General features: G+C 40.8%; 1 protein-coding gene across 9 annotated transcripts in view; it reads left to right on the top strand.

Annotated features, from left to right (window-relative positions):
• Positions 1-24,688, top strand: part of rhbdl1 (rhomboid, veinlet-like 1 (Drosophila)) — a 60,357-nt gene that overhangs the window by 26,096 nt on the left and 9,573 nt on the right. For 5 of the 9 annotated variants that reach the window (XM_044337003.1, XM_044337004.1, XM_044337006.1 and 2 more), the window contains exons 2-6: positions 129-212; positions 482-640; positions 8,027-8,251; positions 9,196-9,344; positions 9,505-9,617. In XM_044337003.1, the coding sequence (XP_044192938.1) occupies positions 195-212; positions 482-640; positions 8,027-8,251; positions 9,196-9,344; positions 9,505-9,617 (664 nt within the window). In that variant the 5' untranslated portion in view covers positions 129-194. The remainder of the gene's footprint in view (positions 1-128; positions 213-481; positions 641-8,026; positions 8,252-9,195; positions 9,345-9,504; positions 9,618-24,688) is intronic. The other 4 variants (XM_044337001.1, XM_044336999.1, XM_044337008.1 and 1 more) reach the window with 1 other exon arrangement.

Here is a 24,688-nt window from a genome sequence, read left to right as displayed (position 1 = left end):
TCAAATGAAGCATCCACTCAGAAACAAAGACTGAAAAGTCAACCTCATTTAATGCTAAGGGATTTTTTTCAGGGAAGCTGCAGGTCACTGCATATTAGATTGACATGCCTGCCTGTCTTCTCTTGCAGCTCCCGACAACAACAACAACCATCCTGCTGTTTTCTTTGACAGACCTGCTCCTTTAATGAGGTTGAATGGGGCTGTTTCTTAAGGCAGGTCTAATTCTTTCAAAGGCATCATAGATGCAACACAGCTTAATTAATACTGGTTTCACTGTTTGAGCTTATACCTTCAGCCCCATAGCTCTCGTTTGTGTATCTTTTGTGTCTCAGCTGTCTATGAACTTCTCCCCCTCAGGGCAAACTGATATTTTATCTCTGCAGTGCTGCTTATTATTATAAAACAGAAACATCTTCATTATAACTGTTACTGTGCAGTTTTTTTTTCCCAATGGTTTGAGAGTGGGCTATTGTTTTTCCAGCTGGACCCAGAAAACACCGGTTTCATCGCAGTGGAGAACTTCACCAGCTTGGTGGAGCACCATGAGCTGCAGCTGGACCCGTCCAAGCTGGACATGCTGTTAGCTCTGGTCCAGAGCAATGAAGAGGGACAGGTGTGCTACCAGGAGCTCATCGAGCTGGTGAGTGGAGACCAGATGCACGTACACAGATAGCAATGCAGAGGGAGTTAAATATGGCATTTCATGTCCTGCAGCACAAACGCAAATGTTCACACATATACACACACTTTTGTTGGGTTTCAGAAAGGTTACAGAATTGATTCAGACAGAGCCAGCAGGCTTTGCCGGTGTGAAAATTGACTCAGCCATTCAGGTCGTTGTCCTGCAAAAGGAGGATCAATCTTTCCAGTTAATGTGTCGGTAAATCCAGACACTTAACCTCACAAACCGTGCACAGCAAGTACTAGAAAACACCCACACAAAGCTGACAACATTGAAGCAATAAATTGTATTTATCATAACTGATACTATATGCAAACACAATCATATTTCACTATGAAGAAGTTTATATGGTGTTGCGGCATGAAGCTGTATTTATACTGTACAACACACCTCACTGGCCTACTTTAATAAAGCAATTCTATATGTTTCAATAATAATAATCTCCATACTATTATATTCTCTTAACTACAGCTGCAGATGTCTTGTTTTGCCACTGCTTTGAATGTGAGGCCAGGCTCCTTTAATTCATTCCCTGCCTCTTCGCCTATCTGCATTCACAATTGTATTCCTATTAGAAATTCATGTAGTGCTTTATATGTGAAAGGCTGATTCTCTCTGTGCACGTAGATGAGCACCTGCCTTCAGCTCCTGGCGCCGTACGGTTGTAAGCGCCGTGATTAATGCAACGCAATGCAATTCCTGGCATATTTTCACTTCCTTAAGCTTATTGCTCCTCTGTTACTTTCCCTCTCTATTTATCTGTGTCCCCTTCTCTCTATCTCTTCCTCTCCCTTCGTGTTGTGCCACCCATGATTTGTAATGAAGGCCACACGAGGCCACTCAATTCGGAGCAGGTCCCATTTCTGAGGCCTCTGCTGGTAGAAAGAGAAATCACTGTTGAGGTTCTTCTTCCACAGTGCAGCCCTCCTTCTTGGAAGTATACAGCTCTCTTCCTCTGCCATTCTTGAAGTGTTGTTTTTTTATGCATTCTCATCTCCAACCCTCTCCTACTCAACCTATGTAATATCACCCCCCCTTTTATTTTGAACCTGCCTCCTTGAACCCTCAGATCTCATTTCCTTCTCTTTTATTCTACACTCCATGTGAGCATATGTCAGGCGGTGAAAAAAAAACCCTGCCTCGGCTCCGATGGCATCAGGGAGACACTTTTAAAATTGCCCATCAGCCAAATGCAAATTGCCTTCGATTAGTCCAGCATTGGTAGTAGCAGGCAGTAACTTGAGGTAATTTGAGAACGCCTAGCCTCACACAGATATCGACCCTCAAGTCTGATTTTAAAGATTTGTCTGGCACACACATGTGAATGCACACAGAACATACACATACGTTCTGTACATGCATACAATTTGCATATAAACAAACACTTTCACGCATTTTTTTTATTAATTAATGCAGCTACTACTTCCCTGTCTGTCTCACTACTCCCTCTCTCTGCCCTTCTCCCTGATATACCGACACACGGTCTCCAAAGCAGACAGACTCTTATTCATACACATGAGCACTGCCAGTACAGATTTGCTGACTAATTTAGAGACGTGTTGATGTGAATCTGGCCTACCGTTGTGAAGCACGTGATGCGTGAGCTCTGCAGGTCTGTGTTCTCCGGGACAAGCTCCAGGCTGCCACAGGGAAAAGTGCCGCATGTAGCATGACATTTCCAACCAGGTCATCAGCAACTACCTCCGGCCTTCCTCTGTCTTCCTCTCCTGTTTCCTCTTCTTTTGCAGTTCTGTAGACCTTAGCCCCTGCTTTTGACCCTTCCCTGCTCTTCTCTCTACCTCCATCATTCACATCTCTGTATCTCAGGCAGATTTATAAGTAGCCCTCCCCAGTGTGTGACAGATGACAGACATATTTTGCTGCCATTTGTGTTCTGGCCTCTGTGAAAGATGGAACACCCCCTGCACATTATTAAAATTGACATAGCAAGTTGTAGCGTGTGTGTGTGTGTGTGTGTGTGCTCAGTGCATGTCTTCTCTGTGCTCTCAGCCCACAAGCTGTTGAGATTTCACTCAGTTGCGGGAGTGTTCAACAATTTTTCCGATTTGTTGTTCTACATTCGTTCAGTGAGTTCTGCAGCCCGACCTCAGTGGGTGTAAATGTGTTTGAATCGCACCGTTAGGCAACAGCTTCTCTGGTGTGAGTGTGTGTGAGTGTGTGTGAGCGTGTGTGTGCGCATGCGTGTGTGTAAGTACAAGATGGTCTCTGACATCGTTCATGTTCAACCCATCTTTCATGCAGGGTGATCTTAGCCAGAGAACTCCATCAGTTCAGCCAGAGGGGTGAATAAGTAACGCTCTGCTAAAACCTCTCTTGGGGAACAGTGGGCACACACACACACACACACACACTTGTTCATATGCTTGCGCATACATACACACTCACAAGGAGTATACGTCCGCATCTGACTGCTATTCCACAGAGTACATTTACACAATAGTCCTACACAGCAAGACAACCGCCACACATTTTTACACGCAGCAACACCTTTCAACACAATTACACACAAACATCTTGTCGACGCAGGAGTCTGAGAGAAACCCGTGGTGTCAAAGTTCACACATGGCAGGGTTTTTGGGGGGGGAGGATTCTGCGACAGACGAGATTCTGCTTATGAATTGAGGGTAAAACCAGGCCATCCTGAAGTCGGATATATTCCTACACGTGCGCGTGTAATTGCACGTATCGATTTCTTTAAAGAGAGTCCTCTGATGCTATCATGTACCAGCTGCGTAATTGAAGAAGTGTGTCATTGTTTTCCTTCGGGTGGTAATTTGGCTAATGTTCGTCGGAGATCCAAAATGGCTGCCACGGTTAATTACACGGATAGAGGGTGTATTTTAGAGATTATGGCGGGGACTCGCTTTGTTCAGGTTGGAGGATTTTAAGACCGTTACTGTGTGCCTCATTTTTACCCTCCTGCCCAAATGTTGCACTCACACTTTCTATTCCCTCAGGAGATATAGTTAGAGAAACGCTTATGTAATATGTATCCTAATTTTCTGCTTTAAACTCAGTGAGTCTTCTGTTGCATTTTAAGCAATATTGTAAGAAAGCGAGCACTTACGGAGAGCAGAAATGAACTTCGGTCACAGTCCAAGTCAAGTCCAGGTAGTTGATGTATAGTACTTTAAAGTTCTCAAGTCATTTTAGTCATTTTAAGTGCCCACAGTGCACCTGTCTCCAGGGACACAAATGCTACCTATCAGCATCGCATCCCACACCAAACTCCTGTCAAGGTGCTTTCTGTTTTAGATGGAGCACCAGCTAAAAGTGATGCACTTTGCTTAAGTGTCCTGGAGTAAAGGCTCTTTTTTTTCTTTTTTTTTCTTTTTTTTTGAGTTTTAGCACCACAATGATTAAACCATGAAGGAAGGCTATGGCCACGAACTGCTGAGGGAAAAAAGGTGGACTCTAATTTTAAAAGGATTTGGACAAGAAAGAACCAGAGTATCTGGGTCAGGGTGGAATCAGCACAACGCAGGGCTGAGATCCGTGGCGATTTAGAATCCGCTCTGAGTGTGAGAGACAGCGAGGGAGAGGCGGATTTTGGTCTTCTGAATGACTCACAAATTAGATAGTAAATGGGTATAGTGACACTTTTAGCCAGATGGCGGAGAATCACCATGTAAACTCGGTTAATTGCCACAGTCTTCTAATATTCTAGTAATGATAAACAACTCATCCTGTGTGTGTGTAGGAGAAAATGATTGAAAGATGGTCACTTCTCAAATAGTCGCATAAACTCTAATGTTTTTGTATTTGCAGTGGCCTTTAAACTACATTTTTTTGATTGTTATTACTAATTAGTATTGAGATGTGTGGTATTGACCATGTGGCGTAACTAATTAATCCATCAAGGACAGTTGACTAGAGCTGAGAGCAGCATGTATAGTGGGCAGCATGCAGCTACTGAGAGGGGGAGGATGGACCCTTGCTGTTTGTCACACACACACACACACACACACACACACACACACACACACACAGTTGTCAGTTTGGTCCATTCAGCTGTCCCTAAAGGGAAATACTATCTTTATCTTTGCGCTCTTAGGCTCAGCATCAATTATTCTCTGGCAGATGTTGCCTCGTCAGGGAACTTCCACCGTTACCGAAGCCCAAGTCAGAGGTTCTCCCCTCCCTCCAGCGTTTTATGTGAAGTCATGTGATTTTCGGCGCACCTCGCTCCCCTCTGAACGTTATCTCAAGTTCTGACTGCTTGTGTGTGTCTTATTGTCTGTTTCCCGTCTCTCTCCTGTCGTCACTTCAAAAGGCTGCTAATGCTCACTTTAAAAGGCGGCAGTCCTGCATGTCAGAGAAGGCGACACAGAATGACAGCTATGCTTAGCCGTGTCTCCGGGGGACACATTTTTCACAGAGACGGTATGAATGGGAGAGGATTGAGTGCGAGGTGGAGAGAGGCGGCAGGTGTTGTCACAGAGCCAAATAAAGATGAAACAAAGTCAGAAACAGAGAATTTATTTAGAGAAGAAAGCCAACAGAGGGAGAAAGCACGATTATACTTACATCTCTTAAACTCTACCTCTCTTCTTTCCATAAACACACTCCCTCTTTGTCATTGTCAGTTCAACAATATTAAGATATTCAAAGTAAGAAGGACGCGGCCTCACCTTCACTGTCCACTGGTGGCCTCCAGAATCTGTGAATTGAGCTCGCTCAGGCAGGCATCTCATTTTCCCTTCGTATTTTCCCTTCTCTGCTCTTCTAATGTCCCTCTACTCTTCCTTCTTCTGCTTTCACTCGCAGCCTCAAGTATAGTATAATTGCATTTTCCAGGCCTGATTTCCATACTAAATATGCATCCCTCCATCTGCAGGAGAGCCAGCAGCCCAGCTCGACATCGTTCTGGTTATCACGGTGCAACAGGCCCTCACACCCTCAATGTACAACCAACAGTGTCATAATTACCCACAGTTAGGGTAGTTACCACGTCCTGCTCTGCTAACTTCCAAAAGGGATTAGCACTTTTTTTTTCCTCTTTGTTTTTCCTGAGTGATTTCTTGAAAAGGGAAAAGAGGGGGTGGGGGGCAGCTACTCCATTTGTGGAGCAATCTGTTCAGTACTTCTTCATCATTTGCTCGTTTATTTACAGTCTTTGTCCTCCAGTATGTTTAGCTCATTAGCTTTTATATATATTGACCCACAACTTCTTTCACCATGCCTCCCCGCTGTGTCCACATGTGAGTCTGCAAGCAGCAGGACCTGGCTAATGAATGACAAATGGTGTACTTTAATGGTGGGTTGTACTTCCTACAGGCACCCTCCGGAGGTTGCGTTACACTTCACATGAAACTGCCACATTGTCTGAGGTTATTATTACGAGACTCTCATACATAAGGTCTGCTGTGGAAGATTTATCCTGTTAACAGTAGCAGCTGCTGCCCACATGGCCCCTTTTTCTTTTCCCTCACTGCTTTTCCTGGAAACTCATTTTCATAAAGTGTCACATCACATCATATCACCTAGGTTGATTTCGAGGTAATTGCTTAGTCAGTCAGTTGTCCTCAAAGGAGCTGTGTTGTGTTAGCTTCACCGGAGACTTGAGGCATCTGGCATCGCTTTTGAGTATCAGCCATTAAGTAAATTTTTACCTATGAAGCATGTGTGCTTGTGTCTGTAAGAAAATGCAGATACTGACTCAAAAGGATCCCTTCCGGGGGGAGCTGGTCAAACAGTATTTTCAGCCGTGGAAAAGAGCTCTCTGCGTTGTCATCCTGAAAGTTCTTTGCCTCAGCTGTCAAAATAGTGGCATTAGGATAGTTTTCATCCTAAGCCTCTATTAAAGAACTTATTAAGAGTTGGTCCCCGCCGGCCTGCAGGCTGCTGCAGGGCTCCTGCTCACTAAGCAAACCTGGAGTCTGTGATAACATGAACACACACACACACACACACACACACTTTCTCGCTTTTCATGCAATAGTTCCTCTCAACAAAGATTTGCTTTTTCAAGGGCGAAATCTCTTCAACAGCCCATTTGTTAAGATGTCTGAGCTGCAATCAACCCTGTCGGCAGTCATGCTTTACATTTTGTCAAAATCAAAAAGCACTTATGCATTATTTTAGTTTCTTATCAGTCATAAATATTCAGCAGCAGGTGTGTCAGCTCTCTTGTGGCAAGACGTGCTCACTTTTTATACATTTTTACAGTTTTTATATCAGTTGTTACATGTAACGTGGCTTTGATATTAACATAATATTGTCATTGATTCTGAAATGTATGAAGAAAAGAATATTAATTTCTAACACCAGTTATATAAAATTGACACTCATTACAGATTTACATATCAAGCAGGAAGGTCTGTTTTCACCTACTAATTTCTGAATGTATTAGAATACATTGTCAACTGCCACTCATACTGTATGGAGAGTATTTTTTTACCAAACATCTGCATAATGTTTTCAGTAGCAGCATTTCTCTTTTATCTCTGTGTCACACAGATTGGACTGTAGAGACTGTCAGGAGCTGTTTTAAGATGCTGGTCAATCATTTTGTTTGAAAAAACTGTAATTTTTTAACTTAATTTTGCAGTGAAAACATATAACAATACAACAATACAACCATTTAGCTACAATTGCAAAAAAACTCAATGAACAATGTCAGAACAACAAAAAAAGTCCTAAAAGAAGATAAGAGTATCATCAACCTTTCTCTTGACTATTTGATGATAAAAAAGTACAACTTGCATAGATTGTCATGCTATCCCTTGTGAAATCAGTACTTTATGAACGTTTGCTCGTCCCATCCAGGATGATTAGTCACACTGATGAGTTTCCCTTAGATTATATGAAAAGAAGCTATCCTCCTTTACTGCTGTTTGATCCACTTAGTGTGAAGAAAGTTATGGGTATAATTGCTAAGATGAGAAATTCAGCAGCGGGAGATGATGAGATGTATTCATCCCGGTTAGGTGTGTCCTCCAGCTGCCGGCAGTAAAATGCTCATAACACCACATGAGACAGGTTTTATTGCAAAATAGACATCAAGCTTAAGAGACAAATAGAGCAAATGAATGCAAATCTGTCATCGCATGCCTTGTAGTTGCAAATAACCGGGCTGTCAGCTGAAAAAAATCATCTATCCTTAAGTAAAGGGAAATTGTGTTTTGATATATTTGTGTCGACTCCACGAATAATGCAACCAACTCTAAAAAGCAAAAAGAAGATTTCAAGTCCCCTTTTCCTCAAAATCCAATGCCGTTACAATATTGACTGTGATTACATACACAAGAGTACACTGATTATGATCTACTACTACTAATATGGATTTAAATACGCTCATTGCTTCTCCATCTCTTTCCTCAGATGAGCAGTAAGCGCTCCAGCAGTTTCCGACGGGCCATCGCCAATGGCCGCCGCACGCTGCAGAGGGAGATCCTGCTGGACGAGACGGGGCTGGGTCTGTACAAACGTTTTGTTCGTTATGTAGCCTACGAGATCCTGCCCTGCGAGACGGACCGACGCTGGTACTTCCATCAGAACCGGCTGTGTCCCCCGCCTGTCTTTATCGCCATCGTCACCATCGTGCAGGTGAGATATAGGGGGTGACGTTACCAGCATGTTCAGTAGATCATAGACAATTGTACTGGTGCAGCACACTGTCTCAGATAAAACATTGGTGGAATATTTTACTTGACGCTCACACAGTTTGTGCTACTAACCCAGAACACAGACTTTATACTGTTCTGTTGGCTCAGTTGTTCGCCTCAGACCCACTGAAAAGATTTTCTGCCTTTGATCACACGCTTTTACTGTGAGCTCGATATGAGCTGGTAACCCATTTGGGAGTGAGGGGCTTAGTGGGTACATTTAATGCCATTCCTCCAAGCTGAAACCCTCAGTCAGCCTGTATGCAGAGATTTTTTTTTTTTTTCTTTTCAGACACCGATTTTGGAACTAGGGAACCACATCAGTAAGCACACAGGCCACCACAGTGGCATTAATTGACCTATTGTGTTCATTTGGAAAAAAAATAAAACCTCTAACACAGAAGCCCTCACGGAGTTGAATGGTTAGGGATTAAGGAGTGAAAATAACCTACAGTTTCTTAACAAAACTTCGTAATTTCCCCCGAAATCATCATAATTCTGGGGAAAGAAAGCCAAGTGCTCTTATAATACCTCCAAATGGCACTGAATGGTCTGTAATGACAATGAGGATGTGATAATAACAGTTCACATTCATTTTAATTCACAGAGACAATGACTCATTATTCTATGAAAAGAAATTAATGGAATTGAACCAGATGTGCCTTTTTTTTTTCTGCGGGCACTAATTGTCTCCATGAGTTTAATAAGCATCGGCTGAGGAATACAGAAAAAGAAGGTAACGTCATAAATCACAATAGGTTTTGTTTTGCAAGGCAATTTCCACCTTTTGTACCAAACCAGCCTTAGCAGCCTGCAGAGAGAGCATGTAACGGGTACGTCAGCAAGAACTGACAGTTTGATGTCGTTTCTGTGTCTCCGTTGCAGATTATCGTGTTCATGTGCTACGGCATCATGCTAAACAAGTGGGTGCTGCAGACCTATCAGCCTGACTTCATGAAGAGCCCCTTGGTCTACCATCCCGGCCACCGTGCACAAGTGTGGCGCTTCTTCAGCTACATGTTCATGCACGTCGGGTACGTTCATGACCCTCCACTTAACCACATTTTGATTTCTGCACAGCGAGTTCAGTTAAAATCGGGTCAGTCGTTGCAGATGATGCACAGCAGCAAGAGGAAAAAACGATCTTGTGCTGTCATATGAGTCTTGTTCTCTTTCTGTGCTTTCTCTCCTTAGTTTGGAGCAGCTGGGGTTCAACGCTTTACTGCAGCTGATGATTGGCGTTCCCTTGGAGATGGTCCATGGCATCTTACGAATAAGTCTCCTTTACATGGCAGGAGTGCTGGCCGGTGAGTGTCTTGTTAAAATAAGTGTGTTATCATTATATGATCCAATGGTTCCCAAAGTGAGTGCAGAGGTTTGTTAATTTACAATTTGTACTTTTTATAACGTTTCACCACATAAAAAAACAAGCAATATTTACATTAATTACACATGAACTTTTCTACAGCAAAGATAAGATATACTTTATTTACTTCATTGATATACTTCATTAAGATTGGTGATATGACAGCTCTACTTTTGAACAAAATACTTACTTAGAATACTTCACTTTTAAATTCAATACTTACCTGCAAGTCTGAACAGCAACATAACCTAAAACTGCTGACTTATTTTATTTCTAAGTGATCGTGATTAGGCCTATATTATTCATTATATTAACATTATTATTATTATTATTGTAGTAGTAGTAGTAGTGGTAGTAGCATAGGAGTAGTAGTGGGGGTATATTAGTTCATGTGTCACATATTTTACATCAGTGTTTTTTTGTTAGTTTGTTAAAATATCTCCTTATAACACCTATCCATGGTGTAATTTTTAACTAAAATGTTTGCATGTGTATGTGTGCTGCGTGGGTGGTCTTGGGAAGGAGGTGCCATGAAAAAAGAAATCACTATGAAGTGCTGCTGTAGATTAGAAATGTTTGGGAACACACTGGTGTAAACTATAGAGTGATGAAACAGGTAATTTAAAGATTGTTAGAAAATGTTCAGTCAGGTTTAGATAAATAGTGTGTGTGTGTGTGTTTGCCAATCTGCGGTGTATCTGTACTGACCTAGTTTTTTTTTGGTTTTGGTACTGTTTGTACAGTGAATTACTCAGAAAAAATGCTTTGATTTTTGTTTTGTTGGTTCCTTATTCATTCATCAAGTTAAAGGTCTTAAATTGCATTTCAGATCTGCTCCATAAAAACAGCTGCTTTTAGCATCAAATGCCAGTCCAGTGGGCCTGAATCTGTTAGCATCTTGTTCTCATGCTGACATCCGTGAGCGGTCTGTTCGATAGTTTTGATAAACCTGACCTGACTGGTGGCCCGGGCGCCAAGCTGAATGCAGTGTAGAGTGACTCACGGTGCCCAGAGGTCAGGCTGCAGCACTCAAGTCTTTGTTGACAAGAAACCTCATTAACTTTCATCCTCCTCCAAGCCAGTTTGGAAATTGGAAATTTTTAAATCTGCGCTGATTGTGGGATGTGGTTTCTCACTGCAGTTTTGCTGTCAATGCGTATTTGCAGAAGTCATATCAGCGCTGCTGCATAAACCTCTATTCCCTTTCATCTTCACTGGGAACAATTTCTGTCTTGGATCTCGTAAATCTCTAGCAAACCATTATTTGATTACTGTCGAGAGCAATAGCCTAATTCATATTGAGTTATATTCATTCATTTTCACTAACCTGATATTTAGGCTTTTCTTTCTACGCAATTAAAACTGCAAATTCTTTTTCCTCCCTTTTCCTGTCCTCTCTTTGCGCATAGTAAAATAGAGTTAATGCTGCTCAAAACTCTCTCAGCTCTGTAAAAATAAGACCCTCACTCCTCTACACACACACACCCTCACACACACTCCTAAAACTCATGAATTATTGTAGCTTTGATTTATTTTAGCAATGATGACAGAGAAAGAGCAAGTGAGCATGGGACTTAGAGGAGGAAAAGTGGGAGAGTAATGCTGGGTTTTTCTCCAGGGAATTAGCCTGAGTGCAGTTTGAGATGCTGTTTGGAGATTTAAGCTGCAGCCTGAATCGAAAAAGGAGGAGAAAGCGGTGAGGAGATCACGCACGGTGACATTTCTACCCTCAATACCCCCCCAGAGCCTGGAGTCGAAGCACATTCATCTGAACTTCTGTGCTCATGTTAAACCGTAGCGATCAAAAATTTAATTTAACAAGTGGAATCTAAATCTTAGTATAATTATTTGGAATTTGACTTTTACTGCATTTAATTTTCAAGTCTGTTTATTCAGTATCACTGCGATTTTCTCAAACTGAAAAATGAGAAAAAAAGGAAGAAACCAGCTAAAAGTGAGGAGTTGAAATTGAAGCTGTCCTGGTACAAATGTTATGATCTGTTGGAAAGTAGTCCATTGGGTTGGGAGGTGCACTGGACCACTTTGAATGTGTCATTCTGTGTGTTTGGAATTGACGGCAAGAGGCCTCTCTCAGTGGCGAGCAGAAAGACGGCTCTACTGCTTCCAGGTGAGAGGCCAGATGAAGGTCACCAGCCAGATTTTGGGAACAGCAGGAGGTTTTCACAAGACACTCGACTCTTGTCACTTGATGTAGTGAGGCAGTCTGATGGTGAGGATGGCAGTGTTGCTTTGTAGACATTTTTTACTGATTTATTGTAAGTCAACACAATGAACAGTTGTGGTTTGCAATCCTTCAAACTGGCTTTTATGGCGAGTTTTATAGAAGTCTTAAAATAAGAAATGAGTCGCTATTATTAGAACAAAGGTGAAACTATCATACAAGGTTTGACATTTTCAATTTTGAGAATTAGGGTGAGGAAGAAATAAAGGATGTGTCTCTTGCCTGCTTTTGCATGGACAGACAGGATACGAGGCTCCTTCCTGCCTTTAACATTTAACCTTATTTGATGCTGAAGTTCATGTAACCATGTTTTTAGCCATGCTAGGCTCTATGGATGGCAACGTTGGTGTAGACATTCATGGTGGAGGATGACGGCTGCTGACTTTGGTGATCATCTGACTTTTCCTCTAGTGCCACCATGAGGTTGTGGTTTTGAGTGAAATGTATCAACAACTATGGTGTGGATTGCCATGAAATTTGGTATACATATTCATGTCTCCCGCAGGTTAAATTGTGATAATTTTGTTGTCTCTTGACTTTTCATTTAACGCCACAATCAGGTCAAAATTTCCATTTGTTAAATATTTTGGTTTATGACCAAATACCTGCAAAATTAAATGCATTTTCATCAACTTCAAATGTACTTTGTGTTTAGTTGCAATTAGCAGATGTTAGCATGCTAACACACTAAACTAAGATGGTAAACATTGGTAAACATTTTACCTGCTAAACATCAGCATGTTGACATCGTCATTGTGAGCATGTTAGGATGATGGTGTTAGCATTTAGCTCAAAGTACAGCCTCACTAAGCCACTAGTATCACTGTGAACTCTTGTTATTAAATCTTATCTATAGTTGTTTTAACTGATGCTACAATGTAAATATATTGTAGTTGTGGTTGTGTAACAGGTCATATTCATGTGTGGATTTTATAAACTTACATTTTTAAGTTTGCACATGTTTGGTTTACATTGGTTTGTCAGTTTATATAGCATACTAAACTGGGAACAAAAATGAAGATATCATGGATACTTTAGATTTCACTGATCTGTTTGATATGTGTTTGTGACTGTGTGTGTCCAGACTTTGGTTCTTGTTACTACTTAGTGTTTCACTGCCTCACACTTTGCATTTCAGTCAGTTTCCCCCCCTGTCTTTGTAAACTCATGATTGGTTGTGGATGTTCAAAATTGCCCGGTGCTTTAGATCACTCAGTGAAATCCTTGATTTTCCCTCTCTTCCCTTTTTGTCGCTCATGGCTGTCTCATGTTTATTCATGCACTCTTATTCTAGCTCATGAGTTCAATCATGTCGTCTATTGCTATCAGCTCCTGCACGCATGTTGCTTGTTATTTTTGTAGGGCAGCAGAGCTTTCAGGTTTATAGCTGCACTCAGTGGATGCGTTTATGGAGCAACGTGCTGCAGGTATTGTGCCTTTATGTGTGTGCCTTAACACTCTGCAAGTAGTTCTGCACCGCAGGGCTTCCTTTCAAAGCCAAAAAGAAAGATTTTTTTTTTTGGAAGATGCCTCAAATAGTGTGAAAGTATAGACCTGTTCTCACATGCATGAAAAAAAACAACTCCGCAGGGAAAATGATTATATCGCAATTTTAAAAAAAAGATGAGTTTCACAAAGGTTTTTTAATCTGAGTACGTCAAATGGTGTGATATAGACATCTCCAAACCTTGAAGGTCTGATTTTGACTACATCGCACTGCTGCTGTACTCTAGTGCACCCTCTGAAAATGAAGTATGACATTGTACATTTTGTCCTTGGATGTGTGCTGACTAAAAGAACAATTCTGTAATTATTTTCTGACAGAGCTGCTCAGACCCCAGTCCTTGTCCTTGCTTATTTTGCATCCACTCAGTAATATTTCATGGCTCTGCTGCACTTACAGTGGATGAAGAGCTCCACTTCAAATTCATGTTTGGAAATATGAACAGAAATTAAAATGTTGAGTCATGTTCAATATTCAGTCCAACTGCATATTCAAGAGAAGCAGCAGGAATTCCTTTTTTTCACCTCTTTCTCTTCTGGTTCTCCATCCTTGGGGCCAGAGCACCATATTTTACCTCGTAGCCCTTTATGAGTCCAGGGTTTCTGCCTCCTTTCAGACCTTACATTGAAGGCAATCCAAATCATCCAGCAGCCTTTCATAACAGTAAGTTTGAGTCTACTGTCCCCCTGTGTCCCACTCAACTCAGATATCAATGTGTCAGTGAGGATCTATAGCGTCAACATACCTTACTAGATTTTTTTTACTGCTCTTTGGTCCCTGCCAAGGTCGTTTCTGCAAGCTTCAGTATGACAAAACAACGGCCTGGGGTAAAACTTTTGCTTTGAATCATCTGATCTTCAATGAAATATCAACATTTTCCAGTGAGAAAATCTGTCGCTGTAGAGGGAGAGAGAGCTCCTGGCATCACATTTGGTTGTTGAGAAAAAATTATGATCCAGCATGAAAGAAACATGTGTTTAGAGGGGGGAAAAAAAGTTGTTAGTGTGTGCCACATGGCTTATGTTTGGCTTGTTGTGTGTCATCCCCCTAAAAACACTCATGCCATAAAATAATCTTCTTTAAAAAGATCTTAATTGGACATGTTTTGGTTTATTTATTTTTTTATTCTAATGGGGACAGAGACATACGCAGAGAATATTCACTGAGCAGAATAACACCACAAATCATAGCATTTCATTTGCAATACTCGTCCCCAGATGGGCTTTTATAAAAACAAATGTGTATATAGTGCAATAAAAAACACAATAAAAACGCAATAAAATACATATTCAAATATGCAAAACAAATAGAAAATAATGATAGCAAAAGTACCATAAAATACAATAAAATACTAAGGAAAGATGCATCATCAACCATGACTACACGCCTGGTTATTCTTCAGAAACGTGGATTTAAAATGATTGCAGTTGTGATTTGTTTCGAAGCTATCTGTCCAAAGGAGGTTCTACAAACAGGCATTTTAAAAAACACCCCTGCCTCAGTACCTCCACTGAGATGCCCTTGAGCAAGGCCCTTAACCCCCAGGTGCTCCGGTGGCCAACAATAAGAGGACTGCGGTTGTATTTTGCAGCTTACAGTTGTTAATGTGAAAGTAACTGTGTGAGTGTGAGCAGGGCGACCCTGAAAAAGCGAGCTGCACTCAGGGATATACTATAAGAAGCACCTGAGTAATTGAACCAGAAACCCTGAGAGGTTTCACTGTGTCACTGAGCATCTATAGAGCCTGAGTATCAGGATTTTCTCCTCCTAGTGTCCAGAAGCCTGTTAATAGAATATACTATTTACTGCTATAAACTGGCCAGGCAGTGTCAGAAAACTCTGTGCTCACACTGCTTATTGGCATCTGTAGCCAAGAGGAGGAAAAGACATGTGGCCTGATGTCGTTTGTGGCCTGTTGGGATATTGTAATGGAAATGTGATAAATGGCTGCATGTCAGTATAACCTCATTGTTGCAAGCTAGTTGATGTTGTCATTACTTAAAAGCTCCACACGAAGTTACATTTAATGTTTAATCCTTCAGCGGTTGATTAATGTTGTTCTGATATCAGGCAGGACCACGGCAGTGTCGGATTTCCGCTGTGGCCACAAGAGTCACCGTGTTGTCGGCCCTAATTTAGCCTGATGATTGTTTCTGCATTCTCTCACGCTAATAAAAGCCTATTCAGTTCCCTGACTGACTGGAGGTCTTCGGACTTATTTTTGCCTTTGTTGCACTACCATTTCTAAATTCCTATTATATGACTGAATGATGTTTTTAAAAGCATGCTGCACATATTTAGGCAAGGTAAATATGATTATATATGCTGCCAGTGAATAGAGCGCCTTGGTGCCTGGCCAAGAGCGACTTTGTCCATCGTCCATTTTGCTGATGTTTGATGTTTGGACGAGGCACACAAGCTGCGAGTTACTCTACTCTACACAAATCCTGAAAGCCTAAAAATACAGTTTTGGCATAGAGTCTGCAAGATTAAAATCAATAAAATCAATTGAGTTATAAAAACAAAAAGCTTTACTCCTTAGATGCAGGATTTTCAATTTGGTAAAGAGTCAAGTCTTGATTTTATTGGTTTAATTCACTTTTTCTTTTGTGTGACCATTTGTTGGTGTGATAAAGAACTACTGTAGGAATTTCTCTAGTATATTGTTTGATTGAAGATACCTTATGAGAGGAGAGTGAAAGGTCATTCTTAAACTTGGCAATCTTAACCACAGGTCCACTTAATAGCTTTTTCCAGAGCTTTCAACTGCACTTCACAGTCTTTCTCCGTGAAAGACTCTCTCCTCTCGAGTTGGAACGGAGTTAAAAGCTCTGCAAACGCTTTCAAGTCGATGTTGAGTGAAGATTTCTTTTGTCAAACAACATTATGAGTGGTTGGAAAGTTCCTAATGAAGCTTTATAATAAACTGCTTACAATACAGCTTTGTAAGGAGCTCAAAAACAGAACAATATCAATACAAGGACTGTGCATATTATGCTTTTCTTTACACACAGAGGTTACACATGTGATTGAAAGTTGATCCACAGTGGTGCTCAGTAAACTTAGTGACTGCAAGTAGACTGTGCATGGGATTTTTGGGGGAATCAGGAGTTTTTTCTCACGGCAAAGTTGAATCAGATAAACTGCCGCTGCCACACCTGCACACCACATCAGCAGCATCAGCAACTGAATTCAGTTAACGAGGGGGAGGTGGAGATGAAAAGACAAGAGAGGGCAGATACAGTAGAGAGAAAGCATCAGGGAGCAGAGTGACTGACTCACTTCAAGCGCTGGTGTAGAGATATTTGACAACGCACTAATTGGATTGGCTGGAGGTGAATCCGGTAAGGTTTGTGGAAAGCAGGAGGCGTTTTCATGACTGTGGAATTGTCTTTGTGTCACCATTGCCTGCTGAATACAGATTATTTCCTGCCTGCTCTTATTTGAAGGCCCATTGGCAGTGTCTGTTATTGTCATATTGCAATATTGTCAGTATGCAGTGTCAGATTTTTGACTTTTTAGCCAATCTCAGCCACAGAACCTTATATGTGTTCAAACCCTGGTGGTGCATATAGCGTTGAAGCGTCTGGTCCTGTGTTTCTGATGTACTCCCCTGATGCTGGCCTGAACTGAGCACTGAGGAGGCAGGGTGACCTTGGTGTGATGCAGAGGCTGCCAACGTGATTATGATAATTCTCAACCCCCCTATGCCACCCCACAGTCAACACTTCCCAGGTGACACCAAGCTCACTTCCTCTACAACCACCCCCTGCAGCCTCGCTGATAACAACACCGAGGATGATGAATATTTCTACTGTAATGCAGCCTCATTGAAGGTATCCCCTTTGAGCGGAGCGACACCACTGTGTTTATAAGCGTCTGTTTGCATCTGCTGCATGAAGTCAATCCAGGACAGCGATATGTGTCTGCTGGAGTTCGAGAGGAGGCTGTTTCTCTGCTAAGTTTATATTCCATTTACTTTGGTGGTTAGTTTCAAGGTTCTCAAATGAAGAAGTGCATCATGCTAGCTGTAGCCATCTCTGCGGCTTTATAACCTTGAGCACAGGAAGTTAATCAGTGCCCTTTTGTATTGGGATGTTCAAAGAATATGAGTAATTTCCACCCAAGGCTAGCTATTGTGCTTGTTAGCTGAAAAGCAGTTGTGAGTGATAAGCACTTTGGTCGTGACAAGAATTTATTTTTTTGTATTACAGCTCCTCTCACGGACAAGAAGCACAGACAACTTAATGGGCGTATTTTGACAAACACTCACTAATTTCTAAGTTTTCTCTCTGCCTCTTCCATTAGAGGCATGCTCGCTTGCCCGCACACATACACAAGCTACAGATGTGATTATACTTTTCCACTGGCAGTTGGTGCTGTGCTGAGCGGTCTCCTTTCAGCAGCTCTGAGGTTGTGACTTGTGGTGAATATTGATTTTTTCCCTGATGCCCTCTGGTCTCTGGGGTAGCATAAATATTATCATATTTTTCCCCATGTGGCAAATTTGGACAGGGCAGAAAAACAGTTCAGATAAACAAAATCAATCTCCAAGGAAGGGCAAGATGTGTTTACAGCGGCCATGTTGGCGCAATGTGAAATTGATGAATCGTATCCGTTCCTCCAGGCCAGAGCTTGGCATTGATGGTGCTGGTATAGTGTTGTTTTCGTGTTTCCTGTTTTTTTTTTTTATTTGTAGACAAGAGAGGTCCTTATTTATGTTGCGTTTCAACTTGGGATCTGTGTTTCTCTCATTGATGTTGTTCCTCTAATGATCGGCTTTGACTGCAGTTGCAGCAGCGCACGTGTGTAGTGTTTTGTCGCTTTGAGGATGCTGACAGTTTGGATGCTCCTCCACAGCTTGACACTGCAGAGAAGTTAAAGTTCTCAGACTCCGTATTTTCCACTCACATAATCCAAGGGTTTGCATCCCTCCCACTCACACTTCACCAGGGCACAAGGAGATGGATGAAGATGTTAGATGGGATGAGGACTGATTGCAAGTCATGCTGCTCCACTTGAAGGAAACCACAGGTGACAGAGATGGTATTTCCCTTATCTCTTTCTGTCTGAATGACACAGGTGTCCATCTCCTTCCCAGGTGGAAAATATCTTTAATAGAGCTCCCCCGGTCTGACAGCGCTATTATAGTTGAAATGAGGTTTTGGAATGGACACCACTCTATTAAATGACATTTGAAGCCATGAGCTTTTCAAATAGACTGTAAAGTGGACAAAAGACCATGTGACAGATGGTCTGCCTCCAGTTGAGTCACCCTGACATTTACCTATTTTTTTCTGCGGTCACCTCCAAACTGTGTCTGCTAACATAAGAAAACAAAAGTAAGTTGGCTTTCAAAATCAAATAATAATAATATCACCCCTTCATGATGCATAAAGCTAGTGCTAAAATGATTAGTCGATCAGTCTATTTCTACAAAATTATTGGGCAACTATTAGTCTAGTGCTATCTTCTCAAATGTGAAGATTGGCTGCTTTGCTCTCTTTTATATCAGTCATCTTTGGGTTTTAGAGTGTTGATCAGAAATTAGTAATAATTAGTAATTAGAGTTAAACTGATAAATTGGCTAGATGTATCAGCCGATATTAGCGTATTGCAGATATATATTAGTATTGGTGTATATTCAGCAGATGAGTAAGTGCAGTACAGAAATGCTTAAATATGTTTGAGGTCATTTTAATAGTGTTGCCATTAGATAGTTTGTACTTTTTTCAACTGCAAAATGTCTCACTGAGTTCATATTTTTGTCACAATTCTGTATATTCTAAAAAACAAATCTACTCAAATCTTATCAAAAAAAATTTTTGTTTATATTATGTGTTTATTACAAAAGTGACTATTGACTTCATTGGATTTTTAAAAGTATGAACTATAAATATCAGCCTCAAAAATCCAGTCAGTCAGGCTATAATGGGCCTTTTTCACTATTTTCTGATATTTTATTGACCAAATTATTATTCAATGAATCCAAAAATGATTTGAAAGTAATTGTTATTAGCAGCCCTACATAGTGCAATGTGATTATAATGTTTACAGATATCAAACTTCATAATCTTATGGGGTATTTTCATCAAGCATGTTGGGATAAGTTATGATCTCCAACAGTCAAATGTTATTTGACTTAAAATAACACATAACTCCATTAGCATGTCTGAAACACAAATCACAAAGTTCGTTATATTTACATCTGATATTTAGCAGGTTCTTAACACAGTGGGGAGTGACATTTATATTCAACTGATCTTAACTGGAAGGAGAATATGAATTGCAGCAAATGGAACAAACATGTCCATCAAGTTTATCTAATTTAACAAACTAAAGCCTTAGGGATCTTGTAATTGAGCCGCAAAACATTTTAAAAAAAACACACAAAGAAAAAAATAGCTCTGATTGCACCCTCAGTGTGTCCTCTGTGTCACTATTTCACATTGATGCAACCATTCTCCCACTCTTTCCATCAGTCTCCCTCCCTTCATATTTGTTCTTAGTAAATAAATCTGATCAGGCATTTCCCCAGTTTATTAGCCAACAGAGGCAGCCCTGTGACTACAGGGCTGCTGACTACAGCACATCTCTGTGCAGGGCCACAAGATTTAATGCATACAGGATAGATCTGTCTGAGGCAAGGGTGTACAAATAGAACAACCTGAACCTGAAAGGCAACGTTCCCACAGCATCCACTAGTAGAGGTTTCCCCTGCTGATACTGTCCTATGAGCTGTGGCAGAGAGCTGGTTTCATGCTTCTCTTCTATGATTTACAACTGTCAATTCCAAAATGTTAATCCTAAAGGACTGAAATCAACTGAGCTGCATAGAAATGTGGCTTACATAATCTCTCATGTCTCATATTTAAACATAAATGCACAGTGCTTGGTTGCCAGATTTCCTTGTACCCAACACTTACTAAATCACATGAATAAATAAACACTCACTGTCCTTTAATTGTCCTCTCCAGAGTAATTTATTAGCTGACCAACCAAGAAATGTGACTCAATGCATATTAATGTTCCCAGACATCTTTAAGGTTTCCAGAAAACACTGTCCGAAGACATCTTTACAAATTCAGATATGTTAACAATGGGTCAGATGACTATATGTAATGTGAAAGAGGTCGCTCATAGGTACAAACCCACAGATGATTATTACTCGACTCTGCAGTTTTTCTCAGCTTTACTAAGCTTTTTATGTTGTGTATTTTGAGTTTTTGTTTTATGACCAGCAACTGGTCTGATCACTCTTACCTGCATTGTTTCCACAAGCAGCAGGCAGCTGTTTTCCAAAAATGCCTCCAAATTCTGTACACTATCTGCCAAATACCGAACAGCAGACACAATTAGAGTCTAGCTGGTGATCATAGTGGAGACCAAAAACAGAGCTAAAAGGAGAGTGAATATTGGACTTACATTCATCAAATTGACACAAACACAACTCCAAATGAATGCTTATATTGCTCTGTGTCTGCTGGATGTGTCAACAGGCAACTTTTTGCTAAAACATACACCATATCAACTTTATAACGTGGTAATATGTCAACGCTTGACAGCTTCTCTCCACTGCCCCCAAGTGGCCAAAAAATCAGTAAATGCAGGTTTAACTTTCAGACACCTCAATAAGCTTTTGTATAGTTCACTTTTATACCAAGCAGTAAATACAGCATAACAAGACAAATTAGGAATATAAGAAACATGCCCCAGAGAATCCATACATACACATGAATACTTAGTTTAGCATAGGCTAACCCCCATGTATCCTGGTTTTAGCCAAGACATCTACATCTACACTTCGACATTGTTTAAACATCTATTCAGCATAATATGCTCATTAAGAAACTACATCAGCTCCATTCCTCCAGGGTCTGTGTACTCTTGATAGATAGACTGTAAATAGCCGCAGTAATCACAGTCAATAGCTACCCGCATATGCAAACTTTAGGAATCAGTGCAAATCATAAGGTTTGTAACTGTGCAGAGGCATTCGCCATATTTTTCCGAGGATTAGATTTTTTTTTTTTTTTTTAATTGCAGCATTTACTGTGCTCTGGCGCAGCTTCCACTGGAGCAGCTATAGAGAGCCACTGCCTCAGGCAATGTCAGACTCTGGCCTCGGATCAGCTTGTCTGCACCTTATCCTGGAGAGACTGAAAAATCCAAAGTTGACCCATAGCTTAAGGGCAGCCTGGAGTAACAGTAATGATGTAGGAAGTTTGGTTTGACAGAGAGGCTCATTTCTCTGAGCTGCATTGGGGATTATACTGCGGTAGATAGAGTATAGCCCTGAGTGTGTAGTTAACCTATACTCCACACCAAGTACATCATTTTTAGTGTCTACACTGCAGTGCACTTGTGGATGTTGCAAGCTCACAAAAAGATTTGAGGATGTTGGTGATGACTTCAGGATGGCAACAATAAATAATCTGTGCATGAGATGGAATGTGTCAGCTCCGCACTGAAATAATCGCACACCTCACGTCTCAGCTCCTGCTGAGTGCGAGAATCCTAAATCTTAAATCCCCCTAAGCAGGAGAGCCCGCATGACAGGCCTGTTTAATATTCATACTGTATTTGGGAGCCTCTCACCAAAGCAGAGCGAGCAGGAGGAGAGAGCAGTTTGTATCCTCCCTATGGAGCCCGTCTCTTCCTCTGAGCCGGAGGTCTTGGGTTGTCTCTTCTTCCTCGCCCACAGATGGTGGTATCAGATCCCTGACAAGTGTCTCAAGTGTCGCAGAGGTGGTGTGGGCTGGTGTTAAATATCAGGGAATTTATCTCCAAGTGTAGGAATTTGTCCAACCACTTTTTTTAGCCACACTCTTCTGTCGGTCGGTCGGTTGGTCGGGCCACCACTTTGGTCTTGGCTGAAATATCTCAACAACTACTGGATGGATTGTCATGAAAAATTCTTTGGGGACATTGATGGTCCCCAAAGGATGAATCCTAATGACTTTAGTGACCCTCTTGACTTTTTATCTAGCTCCACTAGCAGGTTGACATTTGTGTTTTTGAGTGAAAAGACTTGACAACTATTGGATGGATCACCTTGAAATTTGCTACAGATGTTCTTTATCCCCTCGGGATAAGTTGTGACAACTTTGGTGATCCGCTCTGTAACACCATCATTAGGTCAAACTGTCCAATAATTTGGTTTATGACCAGGCTTAGAGCTAATTAGCAAATGATAGCATGCTAACGCACAAAACTGGGATGGTGAACACACCTTAAACCTACTCAACATCAGCATGTTTGCATCGTGTGTTAGCATGTTCACGTTAGCGTTTAGCTCAAAGCTTCGCTGTGCCTCAGTACAGCCTCAGAAAGCTGTTAGCATGCTTGTAATATGACTTTTGATTTGAAAATGAAAAATATATAGAAGAAATACATTATTTGTTTCCACAATCAGCTACAAACTAGGAGATACTGACAAAAAATCAATTTAAACTACAAGTTTAATGCAAACATGGTGTGAGATATGGTCTATTGCTCAAGTTCATGCTAAAACAGTAAAATAAACTCACAAAATTGTATCACTTAATTGAACTGAATTTTTAAGACCAGTAAAATACTGCATTTACCCCAAATCACAAAATTACCATAACTAAAATCCCCAGACGATATCTCTCATATTACTCTATCAATATTACATCAGTATACAGTATCTACAAGCTCCACTGCGTTGAAGTAATAAATTAACCGCAAAAATGTTGTGAAGCTTCAGAAAAGACCAAAAGAGAAACTCAGATGTTGCTGCTGAAGTTGCTTCAATTCCATTTTTCCTTTACTTTGAAGAGATCAGAGACCACATACTGTATGCTACACTGTGTAATTGCAATTTTGCGGAACTGCTAAAAATGGGGCACTGTGAACCTCCTCACATCTTTAGCTGAAGCTCCAACCTTCATATGCCCCATAAATCCACATAAAATAGCCCATAGGTGTCGGAGCGACTAGAGATGAATGACTCAGGAACGCGCTCTGATTACCATCTGTCTTTCCATGATCATCACTGCTACCACGGGCTGACAAGGCGTTCTTTTAAGACAATGTTTACTCTGTGTGGTCCCACGACACACACACACACACATACAGAATATGAATGTTACAACATGCATTATAGATCTGAGATCACAACTCCAGCAAACCCAAACTGTGATTAAAAAGAGGCTGTTTTGTTTTATCAGCCCTCTCCGCTTCCCTTATCAGCTCATTTGCATAATTAACAGTGGCTGACGCTGTCTTCCCAAGCTATTGCCACTGTGATTTCTGTCCTACTTCATAGTGTCACAGCAACCTTTTTTACCGACTGCGGCGGCTGGTGCACTCAGGTTTATATCTTTATAAACTTCTTAACACTTTCAGTACAGCTGCTGGCTATGTTAAGTCTATTTCTAAGTCTGTTTGGTTGTTTGGTGCATTTTTGTTGTTAACACTTTAAAGGAATAGTTTCACATTTTGGGATGTACATGTACATTTATCCATTTTCTCGTTGAGAGGTAAATGAGAAGATTGATACCACCACTCTCCTCAAGAAAGGTATCAATCTTCTCATCTAATTCTCGACAGGAAACAAAAAAGTGTATTTCCCGAAATGTCGAACTATTCCTTCAACACATCAACAGTAAATATATGATTTGGTGTCATTAAATCCAAATCAAAGAGGAAGAGCATAACTGAAGACACAATTTTTACATGACATTCAATATTAATACGTGATGAAATCAATGGAGGTGAAAGAAAAGATTCTTGCAGTGTTTTATTAACACAATTGATATGATTGATAGATGCTCATTTGATATTTATAATTTCTGATTTCTAACAGAAAACACAAAAGCAAATAGATGTCAAGAATCCAGAGGATGCATTTTAATATATGTTGTCCATTTTTATTTTAATCTGCTACCAGAGTATAGCTTCAGTAGCTACCTATAGAAGCTTAATTAGTAAGTTGGTGGCCAAGCCTGTTAATATTATAGACCACAGTATAATTAAACCACAAGACAAGTCCCAAGTAGACTTAGCTTTTTCTCAACTAGAAAGTTTGACTAATAGTCTAAAAAGTCCACGTCTGTGGAAAAGTATTCTGGCCAACATTTGCTATCACTAACTTAAGGCAGGCTGAGCCCCTACACACCTGTAGTCTGATTAGACCTCTTGACCCTCGTCACTCTAGTCAGTCAGTCAGTCCATAGAGTTTGGTCACATCACATAACTCCCATCTTAGCTCCAACAAACTTCAACCTGACTAGAAGTCTAA

This window comes from Thunnus albacares, chromosome 20 (genome assembly GCF_914725855.1).
Source record: "Thunnus albacares chromosome 20, fThuAlb1.1, whole genome shotgun sequence".
In the NCBI taxonomy this organism is placed as follows: domain Eukaryota; kingdom Metazoa; phylum Chordata; class Actinopteri; order Scombriformes; family Scombridae; genus Thunnus; species Thunnus albacares.
Note: the sequence above shows the minus strand (reverse complement) of the source record. Positions and strands in the feature narration are given on the sequence as shown.